Source organism: Melanotaenia boesemani, chromosome 1 (genome assembly GCF_017639745.1).
Source record: "Melanotaenia boesemani isolate fMelBoe1 chromosome 1, fMelBoe1.pri, whole genome shotgun sequence".
NCBI classification, from domain to species: domain Eukaryota; kingdom Metazoa; phylum Chordata; class Actinopteri; order Atheriniformes; family Melanotaeniidae; genus Melanotaenia; species Melanotaenia boesemani.
The window spans coordinates 9422843-9441908 of NC_055682.1; the positions used below are offsets into that span (position 1 = coordinate 9422843).

At 38.7% G+C, this 19066-nt stretch overlaps 2 protein-coding genes across 7 annotated transcripts in view; one reads left to right on the forward strand and one right to left on the reverse strand.

Annotated features, from left to right (window-relative positions):
* Window positions 1–9: 9 nt before the first annotated feature.
* On the forward strand, window positions 10–10013 carry traf6 (TNF receptor-associated factor 6). Of its 5 annotated transcripts, XM_041980081.1 has the most exons (9): window positions 42–91; window positions 166–196; window positions 1477–1763; window positions 1998–2148; window positions 2712–2870; window positions 2956–3027; window positions 3303–3380; window positions 4367–4690; window positions 7549–10013. In XM_041980081.1, exons 3-9 carry the CDS (start codon window positions 1477–1479, stop codon window positions 8149–8151), a joined length of 1674 nt encoding a protein of 557 aa, XP_041836015.1. In that variant the 5' UTR covers window positions 42–91; window positions 166–196; the 3' UTR covers window positions 8152–10013. The 5 variants fall into 5 exon arrangements, with proteins under 5 accessions (XP_041835996.1, XP_041836005.1, XP_041836024.1 ...); XM_041980062.1 differs by lacking the exon at window positions 166–196 and having other exon boundaries at window positions 10–91; XM_041980071.1 differs by having other exon boundaries at window positions 16–196.
* Window positions 8508–19066, reverse strand: part of trpm5 (transient receptor potential cation channel, subfamily M, member 5) — a 19591-nt gene continuing 9032 nt past the window's right edge. The window contains exons 12-26 of one of the 2 annotated variants that reach the window (XM_041979980.1): window positions 18194–18337; window positions 15879–16002; window positions 15515–15660; window positions 14714–14826; window positions 14511–14612; window positions 13899–14157; window positions 12818–12936; window positions 12522–12654; window positions 12233–12407; window positions 11906–12074; window positions 11640–11818; window positions 11317–11449; window positions 11066–11138; window positions 10868–10958; window positions 8508–10701 (exon numbers count right to left, since the gene is read on the reverse strand). In XM_041979980.1, coding sequence (XP_041835914.1) covers window positions 10568–10701; window positions 10868–10958; window positions 11066–11138; window positions 11317–11449; window positions 11640–11818; window positions 11906–12074; window positions 12233–12407; window positions 12522–12654; window positions 12818–12936; window positions 13899–14157; window positions 14511–14612; window positions 14714–14826; window positions 15515–15660; window positions 15879–16002; window positions 18194–18337 — 2094 coding nt within the window. In that variant the 3' untranslated portion in view covers window positions 8508–10567. Of the gene's footprint in view, window positions 10714–10867; window positions 10959–11065; window positions 11139–11316; window positions 11450–11639; window positions 11819–11905; window positions 12075–12232; window positions 12408–12521; window positions 12655–12817; window positions 12937–13898; window positions 14158–14510; window positions 14613–14713; window positions 14827–15514; window positions 15661–15878; window positions 16003–18193; window positions 18338–19066 lie in introns of both variants that reach the window. The other variant, XM_041979971.1, reaches the window with a different exon arrangement.

The following is a 19066-nucleotide window of genomic DNA, read 5'->3' on the forward strand; positions in this document are numbered from 1 at the left end:
TTCTCAACATCCTATATGACGTTTGATAAAAAAAAAAAAAAAGGAAATCTGAAACGAAACGCTCGAGGCTTCTGTAAATGTAAAGTTAAAGGTGGGTAAGTCCTGAAGTAATGTCTGCTTTAATAGACACATAAGTATTAAATAATTTTATGCTTCTTCTTGTAGCGAGGACGTGCGCGTACTGCCTTCTGCTTAGGTAAATACCTTTTATTCAAGTAGCGCAGTTAGGTTGAAAGTTGCAGTTCCGTATCAAGGGGCATGGCTGTTATCAAGTGACAACATTATTAACACTTCTTTGTGCACACGGTGACTTTGCGGTTTATTTAAATTAATACATATATATGTATCTTTATAAATAAATAAATACATTTCAGTGTTAATTATCAGACAAAGATTACCATGTAGTCGTTTGAATATAAACCTTACAAGTTAGTTTCTTACGTGTCTGATGGTAGCTGTACGGACATCACAACGTGATTTTATGGTGAACTATACTATTAATAACCTTAGTCATTACCTTACACTATTAAAATGTCGCTTTTTAATGTATATATCTTACTGTAGCTGGTTGATTAATGTTGTTTTAATTGTTACTGTGTTTGTTATTTTGGACGATGAGTTGCTCATCCTTTTTTTAAGGAAGTAATGTGACTAAGGTTGAGCCCAGGATATAAAATTGAAGACTGTTGTCATTAAATTGGTACGGACTTGCTTTAGAGAACACATAACACAAAAGCAATATAGGAATATTAAGATCCCGTGGTCCACTTTCTCACTGTGACACAAAGAAAACGTTAAAACCGAAAAATAAAGCATGCAATCCAGAAGTGAAACCGTTGAAAACCTTTCACATCCAGTGTTATAGTCAGTGTTCAAGCATGCGTCTAATTTGTGGAGATTTGCTTGCAGTGCAAAACCTGATAGATTTTGTTTTGTACTGTAGGATGAACGAAGTTCTTTGTTCATTAAGGGAACTGTTGACAGATGCACCCCCAAAACAAATTATGCTATTTGCTTTTTGTCTCTTTGAAATAAGGGATGAAGTTGAAAAAAGGTCAGTTGATTGGGGAAGTTAATAATGTGGTTACTAAGGTGACGTTAAAAAGTAGAATTATGTGTCTCTTTGTGTTTTAAATTAAACTTAAAGAGATGGCAGCCTCTGGATTGCGGTGTATCTTTTTCTGTTTCTGTCACTGGGTTTCAGAATTATTCTTTTAAAGATACACACAAGATGGTTGAAAAATGTACCTATTTTCAAGGCACGGTGCTTGCAACAGCAGGAATGACAAAGCATGTGCACTTTTTTGTTTTTGCTAAATCATTCATGCACTTAGATTTTTTTAGTATGTACTAAAGTATTTACCTATCATCTTTAGAGAGGGAATAAATACTTAATATTGTTTAAAATCTAGTTGATGATTACATAAAATGTGATATCTTTTGTCACTTTAAGTCACTGAATGTTTCTCTCTGCAGATGGCATGCTTTGAAAGCAATAAGGGGAGTTTGGAGGAGGACAGCGATGAAGCTATCGGTAGTGAGCCGTCCAGTTGTGCCTTGGCAATGATGGAAAAGGAACGTGAACCTCTTGTTAGCCCATCAGAGGGTCCTGGGCTTTTCCTGATTCAGGGCTATGATGTGGAGTTTGATCCACCATTAGAGATTAAATACGAGTGCCCTATCTGCCTTATGGCGTTAAGAAATGCTGTTCAAACCCGCTGTGGTCACCGTTTCTGCAAGAGTTGCATTGAGAAGTCCATTCGGTATGTTATTTTGCTGCTCTCTTGATAAAACTGACAGACAGATTAAAATGTATTTATTAACACAGACTTAATTGTTTATTAAAGGATATATTTTCTTTCATTAGCAAATAAAAGTGGTCTGTAATTTACAAGGCAACACTTCAGTAATTTTCATGCTTCATTATTAAACAATATGTGTAAACTGATTAATGTACTACTGAGCCTTAATTACTGTTTACTTCTCTTGCAAAACAGCGATGCAGGACAGCGGTGTCCTGTGGACAACGAAATGCTCTCAGAAGACCAACTGTTTCCTGATAACTTTGCCAAAAGGGAGATTCTCTCGCTAACTGTTCGCTGTCCGAACCTTGGTTGTACTGAAAAAATGGAACTCAGACGTTTGGAGGTTTGAATTTTACAGACAGCTCTGACTTGTAATACTCTTCATTCACAACTGTGCAAACCATGAACCTCTGAAAACAGAGGTAGAGTTTTCAGCAACTTCCGTGTGTTGCTGGGAGGAAAAGTGTGTGTGTGTGTGTGTGTGTGTGTGTGTTTAAACCTATAAATATTTCTTGTTAAAGATAAAGGGAAATAAAAAAATCTAGCAACAAGTAAGCTTGGAAAGGGCTACCTTCTTTCCTCCTTTGTCAGTACAATAATTAGCACAAATTCTTTCTCCGGATTGTTCCAACATTTTGTTGCACTGTTGCCTCTTTATCAACTGGAAAGTTCTATATAATGGTGAAGTTTAGGTTTAACAACCTGAAGAATTACTGGTCTAGGACCTTCCTAGAATCTAATAAACTTTTTTCCTAATTTCTCTGACTATCCTTGTTTAACCGTCACTTAAGCTTGGGAAAAATTTGTCAGTTGTGTAGGAAATTATTGTGAGTTATCTGAATCACTGTTTCCCTTCTTAGGGTGTAAGATTAACTTCATTGTTTCAATATATTGTTTCCCTTTCAGAATCATTTGACTCAATGTCAGTTTGCCACTGTGTCTTGCCCACAATGCCAGCAGCCTGTGAGAAAGAGCTGCCTAGAGGAGCACACAGCTGTTGAATGCCAGAGAAGACCCATGTCATGCCCAGATTGCATGGCAAGCTTTGTTTATGAAGACAAAGAGGTACTGTTGTCTTATTGATATGTAACTGCATGGTGTATCAGCAAGGATTAACCTTCTAACGGTTTTGTTTTGGTTGCTCCTTTAGCATCACAAGCAGCAGTGTCCTTTTGCCAATGTAAAGTGCCAGTACTGTGAGATGGATCTTATCAGAGACCAGGTAAGTGTCGGGTATATGTATGTTTCTGATTGTTGTCTTTTCTCTACAGCATGTTCTCTTTTATTGAAATAAAAGGAAACAGGTCCACACCCAGTCACAGCACATAACACAATAGGCTGCTATTTGAGTGATTTTCTGTTTGAAGCAGGCTCCCTTATTGTAATCTGTCAAGTATACAGTGATAATTCACTTTTTGAAATGTTTTTGATCAAAACCTGATTTGAATTAATGAATGTGAATGAAGTTAAGTTGCATGCTTTTTTTTATTTTTACAGTTGGAGTCTCATTGTGATACAGATTGCCCAAAAGCACCTATCGCCTGTAACTTTAACATCTTTGGATGTAAAGAAATGGTAGGTGATCAGGTGTAAAGTTTCTTTTTATATATATCTTACATGCTATTAAAGGCCTTCTTCACATTTGGTGCTAACATGCACACTAAGTGATCATCAGTCATAAGATCAAAAGTACATGTTTTCATCACTGCTATAATGTGTTTTTTATACTACTTTCCTCTGTCAACAAGTGCTTTGTATAAGTGGGTGAAGTAATCAAAGTGATTTGGCAGTGACAACAGCAGGTACAACATACACAAACAAAAGAAAATTTGCAGACGGCTCACCTTTAAACCCTCCTGATAATTACTGACAAAAGTGTTTTGTTTTTTTTTTTGTTGTTTTTTTTTTTTGGGGGGGGGGGGGGGGGGTGGACGGACAATGTTCCTAAAATTCCAGTTCAGCTAAAAACAGCCCCAATCTTAATCTTTCAGGGATTCTCTGTCTCAACCTTAGTCTGGTTTACATGCTGTGTATATAGTAATTTCAGGATATAGCCTGCGTCCTCCCTTAAGACTTTCATGTTTCCACATTGTGTCCACGGTGTGAACTAGAGTCCCTTCTGTAAGAAAATACATGTCCTTTTGCAGTTCAGTGAACATAGATTGGTCAGGGCAAGGCCTGGTAAAAGGCAACTTCTAGGAGAAAAAAGAAAATTCAAGAGCTTAAGATTTGTGCTCACAGGTTCCTTGTTTACCTTTGTAGCAGAAATTGACAACAACAACATTGGGTCAGCAGGTGGTCTTTCAGTGTGGCCAAAACACATTCTGTTCAGACTGCTAAATGAATGCGAACAAAACCATCCTGGGCCTGTTCTGACAATAACTTGAGCAATTAGATCTGAATTCTTTCCAACACCTGTACTTTAGATTTGATCCCCCAGGATGCACGTTAGCACCAGATTTGAACTGGGCCAAAAAAACAACTTGATGTGTTGCTCAACTCCTATTGCTGTAAGCCACACAGAGCAGATTTCACTTTACAAATTTGGTTTGCCCTTGCAGATGCAGCGCCATAACCTAGCTCAGCACATGCAGGAGTTCACACAGATGCATATGCGCTACATGGCTGAGTTTTTGCGTGGCGTGAGCCTCAATGGTACCACACCCAAACCCATGTGGACATTAGGACCTTCTATTTCCTCTGAGAATCAAGGTGCCGCTGCGTCAGTTTCAGCCTGTAGTGGGCCCAGAGGAGCCGCGAGCTGCAGCAACACCCCTTCTTCATGTCATCCGAGCGAGGAGATGCAGAGGCTCAGGGAGATGGATGGACGGTTGGTGAAGCAGGATCACCAACTTCGTGAGCTCATCATCTTAAAAGAGACACAAGTAAGGGATGCCCAGCTGTATCAAAGTGCTATTTCATTCACATCACCAGTGAGTAGTGGTCATGTTGTGATGTGTCCATAGGCTGTTTTTTATTTAATTTTATTTTTTTTCATCAGACAGTCAAATAAGATCCTTCAGTTCAATGAAGAGCAGTGTAATTGTTCTGAATTAGTGTAATTTCAGTATTTTGTGCAGTCTGGTTAGTAGAAAACAGCCTGTGCAATCCTGCAAGCAGATGTCCTGTTCCATCACGGCATCAATTAGCTCTTCTTACACTGTAATGATGATTGAAAACAAACAAAAAAAAATTTACTTTTTAAGATATAAAAGTGTTACCCAGACTGTCTCCAAGGAGTCTTGTCTTTACATGGTGAATAAAATCAGGTAAAAAGATTTCATGTGTGCATGCAAAAGTCAAATGGAACTCCATAGATGTCCATCTAACATACTACCTTTTGAGTCAGTTATGCTGAAGCTTTCCATTAATGGACATGCAATCAATTGACAGTATTGTGTAAAGGTTTGTGCATACTGTCAGTTCTTTTGCAAAATCTCTGGCTAGTAAGGACAATGAAATCTACATAACGTGCCTTGTAGCCATTTGAATACAGAAATCATGGATTGCCTTTAATACTCTAATAAGGATTATTATGTCTTTGTCCTAAACCGCAGCCTCTAATATAATATATAACAGTAATTCTCAAACCTTTGATGTCACATGCCACCTCAGAAGATATCAAGATCTCAAAGTTTGACTGCCATTAAACTATAGAAGAAAAGACCTACCACTTTCCACCAGACACTCTGCAGACTGCAGGGGTATGTCAGTTCCAAATGAAAATATTATTTATTGTTGAGTGGGGGCAGCTAAAATAGTAAAAGTTGTTTATCACCAAAACAGGCTTGTAAACTTCGTCACTCAACTCAAGGGGAACCTCTCGGTAAGGTAAAGTGAAGCAAGTTTATTTGTAGAGCACATTTCTTGTATAGGACAATTCAAAGTGATTTACATAAAACATTAAAAGCATTACAGATGGTGCAAAGAAAGCATTCAGAAGTAGTAAAAGGCAACAACAAATAGCAAAAATCACAGTAAAATCATAAATTACATTAAAATTATTAAAAGCAAGATAAGTTAAAAAGTCACCGTGCAGATTTCATGCATAGGTGCATGAGAAAATAAATGTGTTTAACTTAGATTTAAAAATATCTACATTTGGTGAAAGTTTAATCTCCACTGGCAGTTTGTTCCACTTGTAATAAGTTTAGTCTGGACTCTGGTTTGGACTAGTTGACCAGCGTCTTTAAATCTAAGAGCTCTTCTAGGTTTATATTCTCTGAACATATCACACATGTATTCTGGGCCTAAACCATTCTGAGATTTGTAAACGATCAGAAGGGTTTTAAAATCTGTTCTGTGACTGACTGGAAGCCAGTATAAAGATTTCAAAACTGGTGTGATGTGTTCAGATCTCTTAGTCCTGGTTAAAACTCTAGCAGCAGCGTTTTGGATGAACTGCAGATGTTTAATGCCCTTTTTAGGAAGTACTGTTCAAAGACCATTACCTACTAGAGATGAATGCTTGGATGAGTTTCTCTTGGTCTTTCTGGGAGACTAGAATAAGACTTTAAATTCTGTTGATGTTTCTGAGCTGGTAAAAAGCTGTCTTAGTAACAGCTTTGATGTGGCTGCTGAAAGTCAGGTCTGAGTCTTATCAACCCTCCAAGGTTACGAACTTGGTCTGTGATTTTAAGAGCCCAAGTCCCCAGGTGTTTACCAATGCTGACCCTCTTCTCTTTGCTACCAAAGACAATTATCTGTTATGTCTTCATTTAATTGTAGAAAATTCTCCCTCATCCAGGTGTTTCTTTGTTTGTGTCACTGACACACAGTCTATTGGGCTCCAGTCGTCTGGTGACAGAGACATAAAGTTGTGTATCATCTGCAAAACAGTGATAATTAATTCTAAAGTTCTGTAATATTTGACCTAAAGGGAGATTAAGTTGAACAGAAGAAGTCCAAGGACTGACCCCTGGGGGACTCCACAAGTCATGGCCAATCACTCAGATTCATAGCTGCCGATCGTAACAAAATAACTCCGGCCTTTTAAATAGGACCTGAATCAGTTAAGGACCTCTCCAGAAAGTCAAACCCAGTTTTCCAGCCTGTGCAACAGGATTTTGTGATCTACAGTATCAAATGCAGCACTGAGATCCAGCAGAACCAGGACTGATACTTGACCAGAATCAGTATTCAACCTAATGTCATTTAACACTTTGACCAGAGCTCTTTCAGTGCTGTGATGAGGTTGGAAGTCGGACTGAAATTTATCAAGGTTTCCACTTTCATTTAAAAAGTCATTAAGCTGGTGAAATACAACTTTTTCAGTAATCAGCTGGCAGCTATCTTTAGGGATTTGGGGAAAAATGCCAGATTGCAGTGAGCTGTTAACTATAAGTAGGAGAACACTTTCTACTGAGGTAAAAACTCTTTTTAAAAAGTCAAATGGTATATTGTCCAGAGTGCATGTTGTTGAGCTAGGTCATCATAACCCTAAGGAATCTGAGACAGTTTTGGTTGTTGTTTTTGTTAGCTTTAGTCTAAGATTTGACTACATCCATTCTTTTGTGTTTCTTTGTTATGACAACAATTAAAGAGAACCCTTTATTGTAGAGATCTTTTGTTGGAAACATGAGAAGAAAGTGTAATTCATAAATTGGTTAAATCTGACATTTCTTCCGCATACTGCTAGGGTGAGCAGGAGTACCACCAGTGGTACATATGCCACAGTTTGAGGACTGTTGTAGATTTAATTTTTGAACCTTTGTCCTTTCAAACTATCCTATTTCTTTCACAGGCAGGCCAGCTAGCTGAGCTCAGGCGTAGGGTGTCAATGCTGGAGGAGACTATAAAGGAACTGGAGGCCCAACAGTGTCATGGTATCTTCATCTGGCCCCTCAGAAATTTCTCTGCCCTCTTGCGGAACCAAGAAGCAGGCCTATCAGTGGTGGAGCACAGTCCCGGTTTTTACACAGGCCGTCCAGGCTACAAGCTGTGTCTCCGTTTACACCTGCAAACCCCCAATGCCCCACGCTGCTCCAACTACGTCTCCCTCTTTGTTCACACCATGCAAGGAGCTTATGATGGGCAACTAACATGGCCATTTCAAGGAGTCATCCGGCTCGCCATACTAGACCAGGGACCCGAGAGTCAACATCACATGGAAGTCATGGAGACAAAGCCAGACTTGCAGGCCTTCCAGAGGCCCGTCATCCAGCGCAACCCCAAAGGATTTGGTTATGTCACCTTTATGCACCTGAATCAGCTGGGCCAGAGAGCTTTTGTTAAAGATGACACACTTCTTATCCGCTGTGAAGTGACGCCACGTTTTGACATGTTCAACCGGGAGGGACCAGCAGTGCAACCTCGAGGACCTGAAGCATCGGTTTCAAGGGACTAAAGCCAAACTAATTTCTGTGGGATCATCATCTTATAATAATTTATATAGTGTTTTTTCAAGGCACCCAAAGTGCTTTACAGTGAATCCATTATTCATTCAAACCACAGTCTTACATGTGGTGGTGAGTTGCTTGTGTAGCCACAGCTGCCCAATGGCAGCCTGTCGAAAACATGGCAGCCAATCCATGCCTCTCAGACCACCAACATTCACACACCAACAATGCAGACGCCGGTGGGTGATACAAGGGCACAACAACAGATTGACTGGGATAAAGTGGAATTTAAACCACCAACCTGAGTCACTGGTGCCCCACATTGACATGTACAGTACAGCTTCCAGTGCAGTGCAGTGTCCCCCCCCCCCAAATAGATAAACACCAGGGGTATGTATCAGAATATGTCCTGATGTGTGCTAGTTACATGGGGTACAGTATAATTCGGGGGTGATGCATTTTACACAGAACAACTCGATCTGAGTCAGTTCATTGCAGCCCAATACAGCTCTCAACCTTGTTACACAAGTCACACATTTTTTTTCTGTGAAATGCAGTCTTGTTTTTATCTTGTACCTCAGATCTAATGTATATGTTATGAAAGCCTTCGTTCTCAACTGTAATATTGGAAATTTTGAGCATTAAATCATGCAATAGATATTGTAATTACCTTTAAATTTGCTGTGGCAATATCTGTGCCTTTATGTCAGATGTTGTTGGCTTTCAAGTATGCGCTAAAATGCATTAGCATCTGTAGAAACACCATGGTCTCTAACCAGATGACTGATCTGTTACGCTACTTACTTGATGCTCTACAGAGTTTTCCAGTATTCCTCCCTTCTAAAATCTAAATATTTCCTAGATGTTAAATTTGATTGATAAAAGCACCAATGGGGGGCCCAGCATTTACTGAGTCCCCCATCGCTGTAGGTCACTGTAGCATATTAAGCAGGTACTACAGCCAACCTACTTAAAATGCTGAAAATTAGTTTAGATTAGTTTGTGGTGACCAGACTCAAACCACGGGTTCATGGACCAACATAGATGCATGTTTAACTTTAAAATCATGTTATTATTTCTGTTAGTTTAATTTTGACACACCTTATACATGCTTTGAAAGAGTTTTAAATCACGTCTACTCACTCAGTCAAACCTATTAAGTTCACATTTTATAATCAGTTGGTGTCTAATCAGCCGAACATAATCAACCTGCTGACTGAATATCACTGTACAACTAGTGTCTGTAATAGCCCAGTGAAAATCAAAGTGCCTCCACTAGTGCTATCAGCAAGCTTAGTTGTAAAGAGCAGATTTTATTGTATTTACGACTAGTGCTCGGCTGTGTGAAAATTGTTTATTATACCCACAGTTGGTGATATGACAAAGAACCTTTTTTTAACAGTAATTGCTGGACAACAGTGAAGAAGTGTCACCTAACTCTTATCACAATTTGACACTTTAGCAGGCAGAAACGTGTTCTGACTTGAGAACACAACATTTCTTCAGACAAGCAGAATGTACTGTAATGAATTGGGGCAAATCAATAAAAAAAACAAAGCATTTTGCCCTCATCGTAGATATTCTGTTCAGGTCTTTGTTACAGTTTATTTCCCTTCTGGGTACAGATAGCTGCATTTGACAGACTTTATGATATGTTTCATTTAAGTTCCTGGCTGATGTGATGTTTTGGACATATATTTCAAGTGTAAATATCCAGATGTCAATTGCAAATGCTAAATATTTTTCTTTAAAGCAAAATGCTGCTTTTTGATTAAGTCTACTTGTTTGTATCGTTTGCTTTTGCTTTCTGCTTTTGTTTTCTATTGATTATGTTAAAGTGCCATGCCATTTTTAGTAATCTGATTACATAAAGTTTATGTAATAAAGCTAAATAACCTAAACTCCTGAGCATGTGATTTATTACTTATTTAAATGTTTTGATGCCTTTTTGAACTCTGCCACTGCTGTATGACGTGCAGACTGATCACTCACTGCACTGCTTGTATGTGTCAGCCTAACAAATGACAGACTCTCTCTGATATTTCGTTTTTAAGGTCACAAGTGAAAATTCTAACATTTTCTATGTTACAGCAGCCTGCTGAAAAAAATAAGTTCCACACTATTTTATCAATTCAATTTGAATTTAAGCTTAATCCCTAAATCAAATTATTTTGCATTATTCTAGAAATAAAACCTTATTATCCCAAATCCAAATGACCACCGCTAACTCTGGTGGGTGGCAGTCTTTTTCAAATGAAGAGTTAACATTGTGTCTTTAAACAGAATTTTTGGGTCATTTGGACTCTCAGATGACTAATATCAGGACATCCTATCAACACAAAATGATGGGTAGAGCCATGTAGATGAATTTGGGTTGGACCATGGTACATAGTGTCTGTGGGCCTCAAGTTATCTTTCTGACTGTTACTCATCAATGTAAGGAAATTTCTTATTGGCTCCATATCCCAGGTGACTTGGTTTGCCTTCTTCTGCCTCTTGTTTGGCTTCTTTCTCTGGTTGGCTTTGAGGTTCTTCCTCTGTGGTTCCTCCCTTGCTGCCTGAAAGGGACGCTGAAATTTCATTCAGTAATAATGTTAAATTGTGAATTATGCATCACTGAAAGTGCAAGATCACAATACTGTACTGTCTTCTGATCTCAGATATTTTTATCACTTATTCAGCAACAATTAAATGATTTTTCTTGCTTAAATTTTTTTGACTCACTTGGAGCTCTTGGAGCTTCTTTACCACATTTGAGTGTGCTCTGAGCAAAGCACTCTGCCATCCAGGACAGCACCTCTCCACAATATCTGACCTAGAGGAGAAGGCAGAAATGACTCATAGTTATGCAATCTTTAAGAGTACTCTCACAACTTGAAAACTGGGGAAAATGCATCAAAGCATATTTTTTCTGGGGTTTACCTGAACTTCAATGGATGTCAGTCGTTTCTCTTGGTCCTTGATTCCGTTAACAGTCTTCAACAAGCTCTTCACCCTTGATATCAAACAATCAGTTAAAACAAATCTGAAATAATGTTTTTGAAACAAATTATATGAGACCTTTAAATAAGCTACAGATTGGTGTTAGGGGGGAAAAAACAGAAAAAGCAATAACTAAAAAAAAAAAAAGTTCACCTATTATTATTATTTTTTTAAATCTGCAAAATAATTACTTTGAAGCAGTACTCTTGAGTCTCTCCTCACTGCTCTCCCAGTGCCGGTGCTCCAGTTTTGCTAAGTAGTTTTCTTTCTGAACAGTCTCCCATGTTATCAGCCTCTGGTCAAGGCCCGCAGGAAGTTCCCTCTCTGCCAAGACACAAGAAAACACACTTACACACAAAAGGACATGGTACAATTCTCAATTAAAACTAAGGAAAATTTTTCATGGAAAGAAAATATGAGGTACAAGGACAATTTATTCTAATATAGCTAAATACGTTTAAAAAATATGTCTTTACAGGCCCCTAATGGAAACATGATTGTAGAACCTTCATACCAAGATGCTCCTGTTTCGACTCTGAGCGTTTGACCAGGGAGAGGAGGAGCTGGGAGAGATGGCTGATGATGATGAAGGGTGGGGCCAGGGCTGGGCGGCTGTGGTATTCCACTATCAGGTTATATCTCTGGAACTTCCAGAAGATGTCAGTGTTTCCTTGCACCACCTGGAAGGTGTAACTGGAAATTTGGAAGAAATAAAGTACTATGTTATGTGAAGCAACCAGCTTAACCGATTCCCCCAAGCAAATCCACGTATAAACTGACCTGAACATGGCAATGAGGAGGTTGAGCAGCAGGACATTGGTGACAAGAAGGAAGATAACCAGGAGCAGAATGACCAGCCAATTGGCATAGACGTTAGGACAGGGTGGCCTCAGGCCCAAGAAAATTTCATTTGAGTCACTGGTGCAGTTAATTTCAGGCATCCGAGCAGCTGTGGCCAATTTCATGAGAGAATAAGAAACAACAAGATTAGTTCAGAATATTCAGGTCAGTGGAGCGCTGCACGCTGATGATACATTTTTTCATGGGTGAAAACATTTCAGTTGCATCTTTATAAGAGATTCGGATAGTTTATTGACTGCAGTTTACCATCTATGTCTTCTAATGGGATCTGGCCGAAAATATGCAGATATGGGCGGTACAAGACTCTGCGAAACACCCAGTCAATTCTTTGATCATTTGGGTGGAGAAGAGCCTGGGTGGCAACTCCATATGCAATGAGCCACACACTCAGGAAGAAGAGGAAGAAGAAAACATCCTTCATCTGCAAGACAGAGACATTTCCATCCTCTTAATAACTAACACAGTTCTCTTTACTTTTGATACACGGTCCTCAGAATTGAAATGTTGAAATATAGGAGTTTTTTGTTTTGGTCACCATTCTTTCCACGATGATAATCTTGGGACCCAGCTGCTTATGAATGGCGAAGATGTGGATCAGACGTAGAGTAAATACCATGAAATCTAGTGCCAGAACTGTCCGTCCTGCTTCATAGGTGTCATTTGCCATTCTGGAAAATTTAAAAAAAAAAAATCATACCCTCTGTTTTAATCATTTCTACCATTTCTTGTCATCTTATTTTAATCCTTTACCTTGAACCATCACGAAAAGCAAATCTACTGCAGATATGTTGAATTTTTATGGCTTTATTAGTGTCATTTAGTAAAAATTACCTGCAAGAAACACCCACAACAAAGAGTGAGATGGCCACCATGTCACACTTGTTCCAGTTGTCCTCTACATAGAGTTTAAACTTCTTCAAGATGTTCATCTCTTCATCAGTGAAGAAGCTCTGTTGCATAAATATAGTTCATGTGTTAATATTTTTTAAAATTTCTTTTCAGTCTAAAGAAAAATAGCATGTCCTTTTCTACATCTGTATGCCTCCTGCCAGGTCATAACACCAAAACCCTTTTCAGACACGCCTGCATGGCCAAAAGGGAGTTCGCCAGTACATGTTCCTGCTGTGTTAAAGGCACCTGCAATGCTCTAATTCCTCACCTCTGTAAAATGCTTCTCTCACCAAGCGTTTTCACTTGTGACTGAGGCAGAGCATCTGTTTGTCTATCAAGAAGCAGTTCTTGGTCCCTTGATGGCATTGTTGTCTTGACAACAAGCCGAGGATGGAATGACGCTCTCAGTAAGTGACACATAGGCGTGTCAGCCCTTACTGTCACTCTAAATACCAACATGAAGATGAGATAACTCTATGTAACATAGATAGATAGGTGGATGGATGGATGCCATTCATTTGAAGGCACAGAGACTGCGCTGGGCTTGGTAACATGCCACGCCTGCATCCAGCCAAGTTATGCTGTTAATTTCAGGCACCATGTGAGCTGCACATTGAAAAAGAAGGCGGATGGAAGGCCTGTCTCATATGGGTCTTTTGTGCCCAGGGGAGGCTCAATAGCCTCCCTGCAATAAGGGATCATGCTTGTCTGACCTGGCTCTCTGGGCAGGAGTAATGCAGAGAGGTGAAGGGCTCATGAATCCTTAAAACCCAAGAGAGAATAAGCTCACTCTAGTGAATCACATCTTCACCTACTCAGATGTGTCTGACTTGTCAGGAGTGAACTGTATAGCACGTCTAATGAAAATGCTGCTCCATCACAATAAGTGTGAGACTGCTGGAATAAATAAATGTGCAATCCTAACAAACAAATAATAAAATACTGATGTGTGAACTTGAAACATGTTTGAAACAGATTGTGTTAACAGAGAGACAGATAGATTTAATTCTTTGATCATCACCTGTCGAAGTTCCTCCAGCACCAAGGTAAAGACCCAGAAGTAGAGCATTATCTCTGGAGCTCCAGGACCAAAGGGTGGTGGCGGACGAAAATCTAGTAGGAGCACGTAGGTGAAGAGGCAGAGGAAGGCGAAGTACATGATGACATTGCCGAGGAACACGGTGACAGGAGCACTCCAGAAACGACGCCAGCGGCGGAGCAGGAAGCGCCACCACACAAAGGCACAGCTCTGAGTCTCTGGACCTCCAGGTGAAGAGTCCCTGCAAAACAAAAATGAGAAAAGATGGAAAACTGTTGGTGAAAGACACGTAATTGCATTCTGCTGTCCTGATGTAAGTTACTGTAATGAAGATGATATGCTTTTGTTAATTTTATGATATGTTGCATATGCTTGTTTTCTAGTTTATGTGTTTATCTAGTTTTTCTTACTTGATAATAAGACAAATTTGTTATGGAAAAAAAAAGAAAAGTAAAGTAAAAAAAAAAGAAAAGTAGCAAAACAAAGGACAAAAACTGAAGTAAGTTTTATGCTGGTATATTATTAGTAGGCTATAATTCTTTGGCTATTAATTAAATAAGTTTCAACTAAAAACTGTGTTGATTGGAAACTCACAAATGGTCGTCATCATCAGTTAGCAGTAAAGCTTTTTCTGTATCCAGGCTGTCCAGCTCTGCAAACTGTTTGTTATCATTCCGGTTATCCAGTTCCTCTTCGCTGAAAGAAACATCAGAGGGTTTTGGTGCACACAACAGAAAGACATATGGCCTGTTTACATGGTTCAAACAAAAGATGAGTTGGTATAAGAGATTTGTCACCTAAACTTTATGAGGTTGGTCCAGATGAGCGGAGGACAGAAGAAAGACACCACAAGCTTGGAGATAGCTGTGTCTGTGGTCATGGCCCCCCACCAGATCTTTGTGAGGAGAGCCTGTCGAAAGATTTGACCTTTTTAAACGTTTTGTTTCACAAATGGACCTGTGAATGAAATTTACCACAAGGGGGCACTGTAGTTCCTGGAATATTTTCACCTCAAAGTCTTTGGTCTATATTCTTAGAAGTCAAACAGGAGGAATAATATAACAAAAGAGAAAAAAAAATCCCTCATTTCATTTGACGTGCAATGGAGGTTTAAAATTAGGTCACTCGCATGAAGGGACACCTGATGCTTAGTCATGGTCTTGTCCACCCTCAATCTCTCACCCACAGAATCTAAATTATCTCTAAATAATATGCATGTACTGAATCATAATTAACAACTTTCCATTAAAATAGACTATTATTCCAACTGTGTGCTTTAAATAAAAGATGTTATTCACTGCGAGCTAACTTTCCCTGCTGACTCTGAATACCAATTAACTCTCAGTGATGACTTTGTAATGACAAGGACATCTCTAGGAGGAATGTTCAGGGAATTATTATTATTCTTTTTTGCTGAATGAAATCTATATTGGCATACAAGGTATTCATAACATAACAGAGTACCTCTGCACAGCAGACAGCTAAATAATCTGAATATATTTAATTTCACAGCATTTTGATCAGTAAGTGGCTGAAGAAAATCAGATAAATCAGATAAATTAAAGCCAAATGAGCACATAAATGTGTGTTCTTATTACCTGGACTCCATCATGAGCAAAGAAGGATTTAGCATCTGCCTCAGTTGCCAAGTTGAGGACTGTAGATTTGCTCCAGCAATGTGTTCTCCTCACTAACAACGCATAAGCCCTGTCTTCACTGTTGGAGTAACACTCTCCAAAGACATCTGACACAATAAGAACAGTCAGTATAAAGTGTCAACCACTCCTTTCTGCAATGTTTTAAGAGCTCCTACTTTCAGATATGTAATATAATCCCTTCTAGTGGGATTTTGCTTGTGTTTATCTAAGACAATGTTGGTTTGAAGTAAGTCGAGGTACACTTGACCTTTACTTTCTCAGACCACACTGTCAGCTCTTGTCGTTGAACAGTTTATGTACTCACCAAGGGCAAACTGCTCATACTTGGCTTCCTTCATACTGCGTGCAGACTCAGCCTCAGACTCTAGGCGTGCCATCTCTTTCAGAATCTTACAACCTGCCAGCGCTGCTGCAACCGCCTCAGGGCCCTGAAGGATTAAAAGAAAGCTGTATCCAAGAAATAGGCTTGGAAGAAATATCTAGTGTAGAAATTTGGAGAGCTTCATCGTTTGCATCTTCATGATTGCACTGAGTGCATCAGTTACAATTCTACTGCACATTTGATGTATTGTTTCATTTGATCCTGTAAATTATGGCTTTACACATATAAAGTATACAGTCTACGTAGGTATGATAGCAGAATTCAAACAAAAAATAATAAAATAGTTTTTGATCTTGGGGATTTTTTCTTTTCCCTTTAACCTACTGCTGTGTTGTCTGTGAGGATCTTTGCCCATTCACTATGACTTAAACATTTCAATTAGTTTTCTTACTGCTCCCCCCAGAATCCAGTTTATGCTTAGTTCTTTACACGTTTATAATTTATTTTAGATTTTCATTCTGTGCAGATGGATCTAATAATATGCATTGCCACCCCCGCTCTGTGATTTTATTAACATGCTGAAATGAATGGACACCAGTGACTTCTTTTTGGTAATTTTGCAAATATTATACAATAATCAGTGAACAGAATTCAAAATAATTTAATCATAAAGTATGTCAGCTATAGAGAAATGTGCTTTTTTGTTACTTAGAGTTAGACGAAAAAAAAGAAACAAAAATAAATACACACATAACCTGAGTCTGTACGAACCAGCAAAGCCAATGACCTGTCTTTGTTGCACCTGTGCACAGTGTAGTTGTTACTAAGGAACATTCATTTTCCTTAGTGAAGTATATAAAAGGGATGTACTTAACCTGAATGTGTCTTTCCTACCTGCAAAATGTGGTCATTTCTGACTTTTACTTTTGGTTTCTAAGGAAGCCTCTGAAGAATACTAGGCATAGTCATTGTGTGTGTATATTTATATTATGACATTACAGGATTAAAGTTAATATGGTTTTTATTCCTTTAAATATTCTAAAAATTTTGTCGAAAAAGTATGATTAACAGCACTAATGTTCTGTGTTTCAAGAAGAATGCAGCAAGGCATATGTCCCTGATTCTTGGGCAATTTCTATGTCAATGTGAAACATCTGATTGCTAAGAGACACAAAGCTCATGGGAAAAAAAAGAGTCAAAGGATGCTCTTTCACATGGAAAGGGAATCTTCAGAGTGAGTGACTGACATGGTCCTTGTATGGTCTTACAGTACTTTATTGTATTATGTTGTCATGTTTTGTTGTCAACATGTGACTTCCATTTAAAAACTGTATATACAGCACTGCAATGCAAACAGTGACATGGCAAATTCAGAAATGAAAAGAAGGCATGCTGATGCAGAAAATTTGACGTAATGCTCTCTGCTGACCTCATCCCTCTTGTATTTCAATGATTTGTATCTATTGTGCTCTTTAATACAATTTTTGGCTAATTTGCAATGTTATCTACTGAATATGTGAGGTTTCACTCACAAGCCAACCAGTGAGGGTAATTGTGATGAGGATTTCAACATGAGAAATCCTCAAATAATAAATGCAGACATCCAGGCAACAGTCTGAGTGGTAAAATTATTTGCAGTGAGGGGAGAGTACATTCACTGCATGTAATTACCATGATTTCAGATAATGTTTAAAATAAGAAGGAAAGGAGCACATAAGGGCGACCGCTTGTGAGATTTGAATAATTGATTGCTTTAGTTCAGGAAAGGACAGCAGAGAAATAAAAGGTGCCATTAAAAGATATTAAAAACCAAAGAGACACTGTCATTGATTGGTGTCATTTAAACTATTCATGAAGCATCAATCCCAGGTCAGGATATATTTCTCATTAACTCTGTCAGGATTTTAGATACTGTCTGACTCTCTCAGCACTAGTTGACAGCCTCAGCAAGCAACATGACCTTCATTTCAATAATGTTCTTGAAGATAAGATAGCTTTTTAGTTCACCTATGCTCTTGATAAATATGCAGTCTCCAGGGCTCTTTTATCTATAGTGACATTTTCATATGGCAGGAATGACCTACACCTGAACGGTGCTGGTCCCCATCACTTCTGTCAAATTGAATGCAGAATGCAAACTCTCACTGTGTAATTCTGCTCATTTTAGTTCCATTTAAGGAGTTTTTTTTTTTTTTTTTTTTTTAAATCGAACTATTTGGGTGCAGCTAACTGGAACGTACTGTGCCTTTATGATATGAGCTGGAGCACAACTAAGTAAAGAAACCAACAAGACTGACCATGGCCCAGAAGTAGTTAGCCATCTGCTGTCGGTTCTGAAGGGCGGCCCAGAGGAAAAGATCCCGCCAAGGATGTTCGCAGTGCTCCTCTAACTCAGCCAGGTTCTTCTGGCTGTGGAACAGTCGACCTTTTCCCGACTTCTCCTGGAGCACACAGATATTACACTGAATTTATTAAACATGTAAAGTAAATGGGGCAGATTCACACAGTTTACACAACATGCAGTGCTTGTATATGAGTTATACCATTACTCCATTCATTCTAGTCATTACTCCACCTGCACTGCCAAGAGGAACTATGGCAATCAGATAACCCAAAAGACTGATAAGAATATGAATTAACTTCAAATGAGAAGAGCAAATAAATTAATTAATCAGTTAATATATCTTGACAATGAGTGAGTCAAGTAGAGTTCGAATGAGCTTTGATCACTTCTGCAGCCATATGTCCCCAGCAGGTCCCTAAGGTCATGTGATCAGGGTCAGCTGGTCATACAGCAAACACAGCTACAAACCGAAAGGTAATAGCCTTTACAGTTGCTCCTACTCTCTGGAACTCCCTTCCTCTGAGTTTGCTGTCCATTAACTTGGTGATCTGATTCAAAAAGCAGCTAAAATCTTTTCAATTCTTTGCTTAGCTTTTGTTGTTGTGTTTTATATTTTCTTGTTTCTTGTATTTCTTTTGTGAAGCACATTGTGATTTTTTATCTTGATTGTTATATCAATAAAATTCAATTTACATTTTTACTTGTTTAAAAAAGCAATGTGATTATTTTATAGGTTAGATCTAATGTTTCATTCCTACTTGTGCGAGACGACTTACCATTAAGGACACAATAAAAGATTTAGCATTCTCCAGGAAGTAAGTTTACC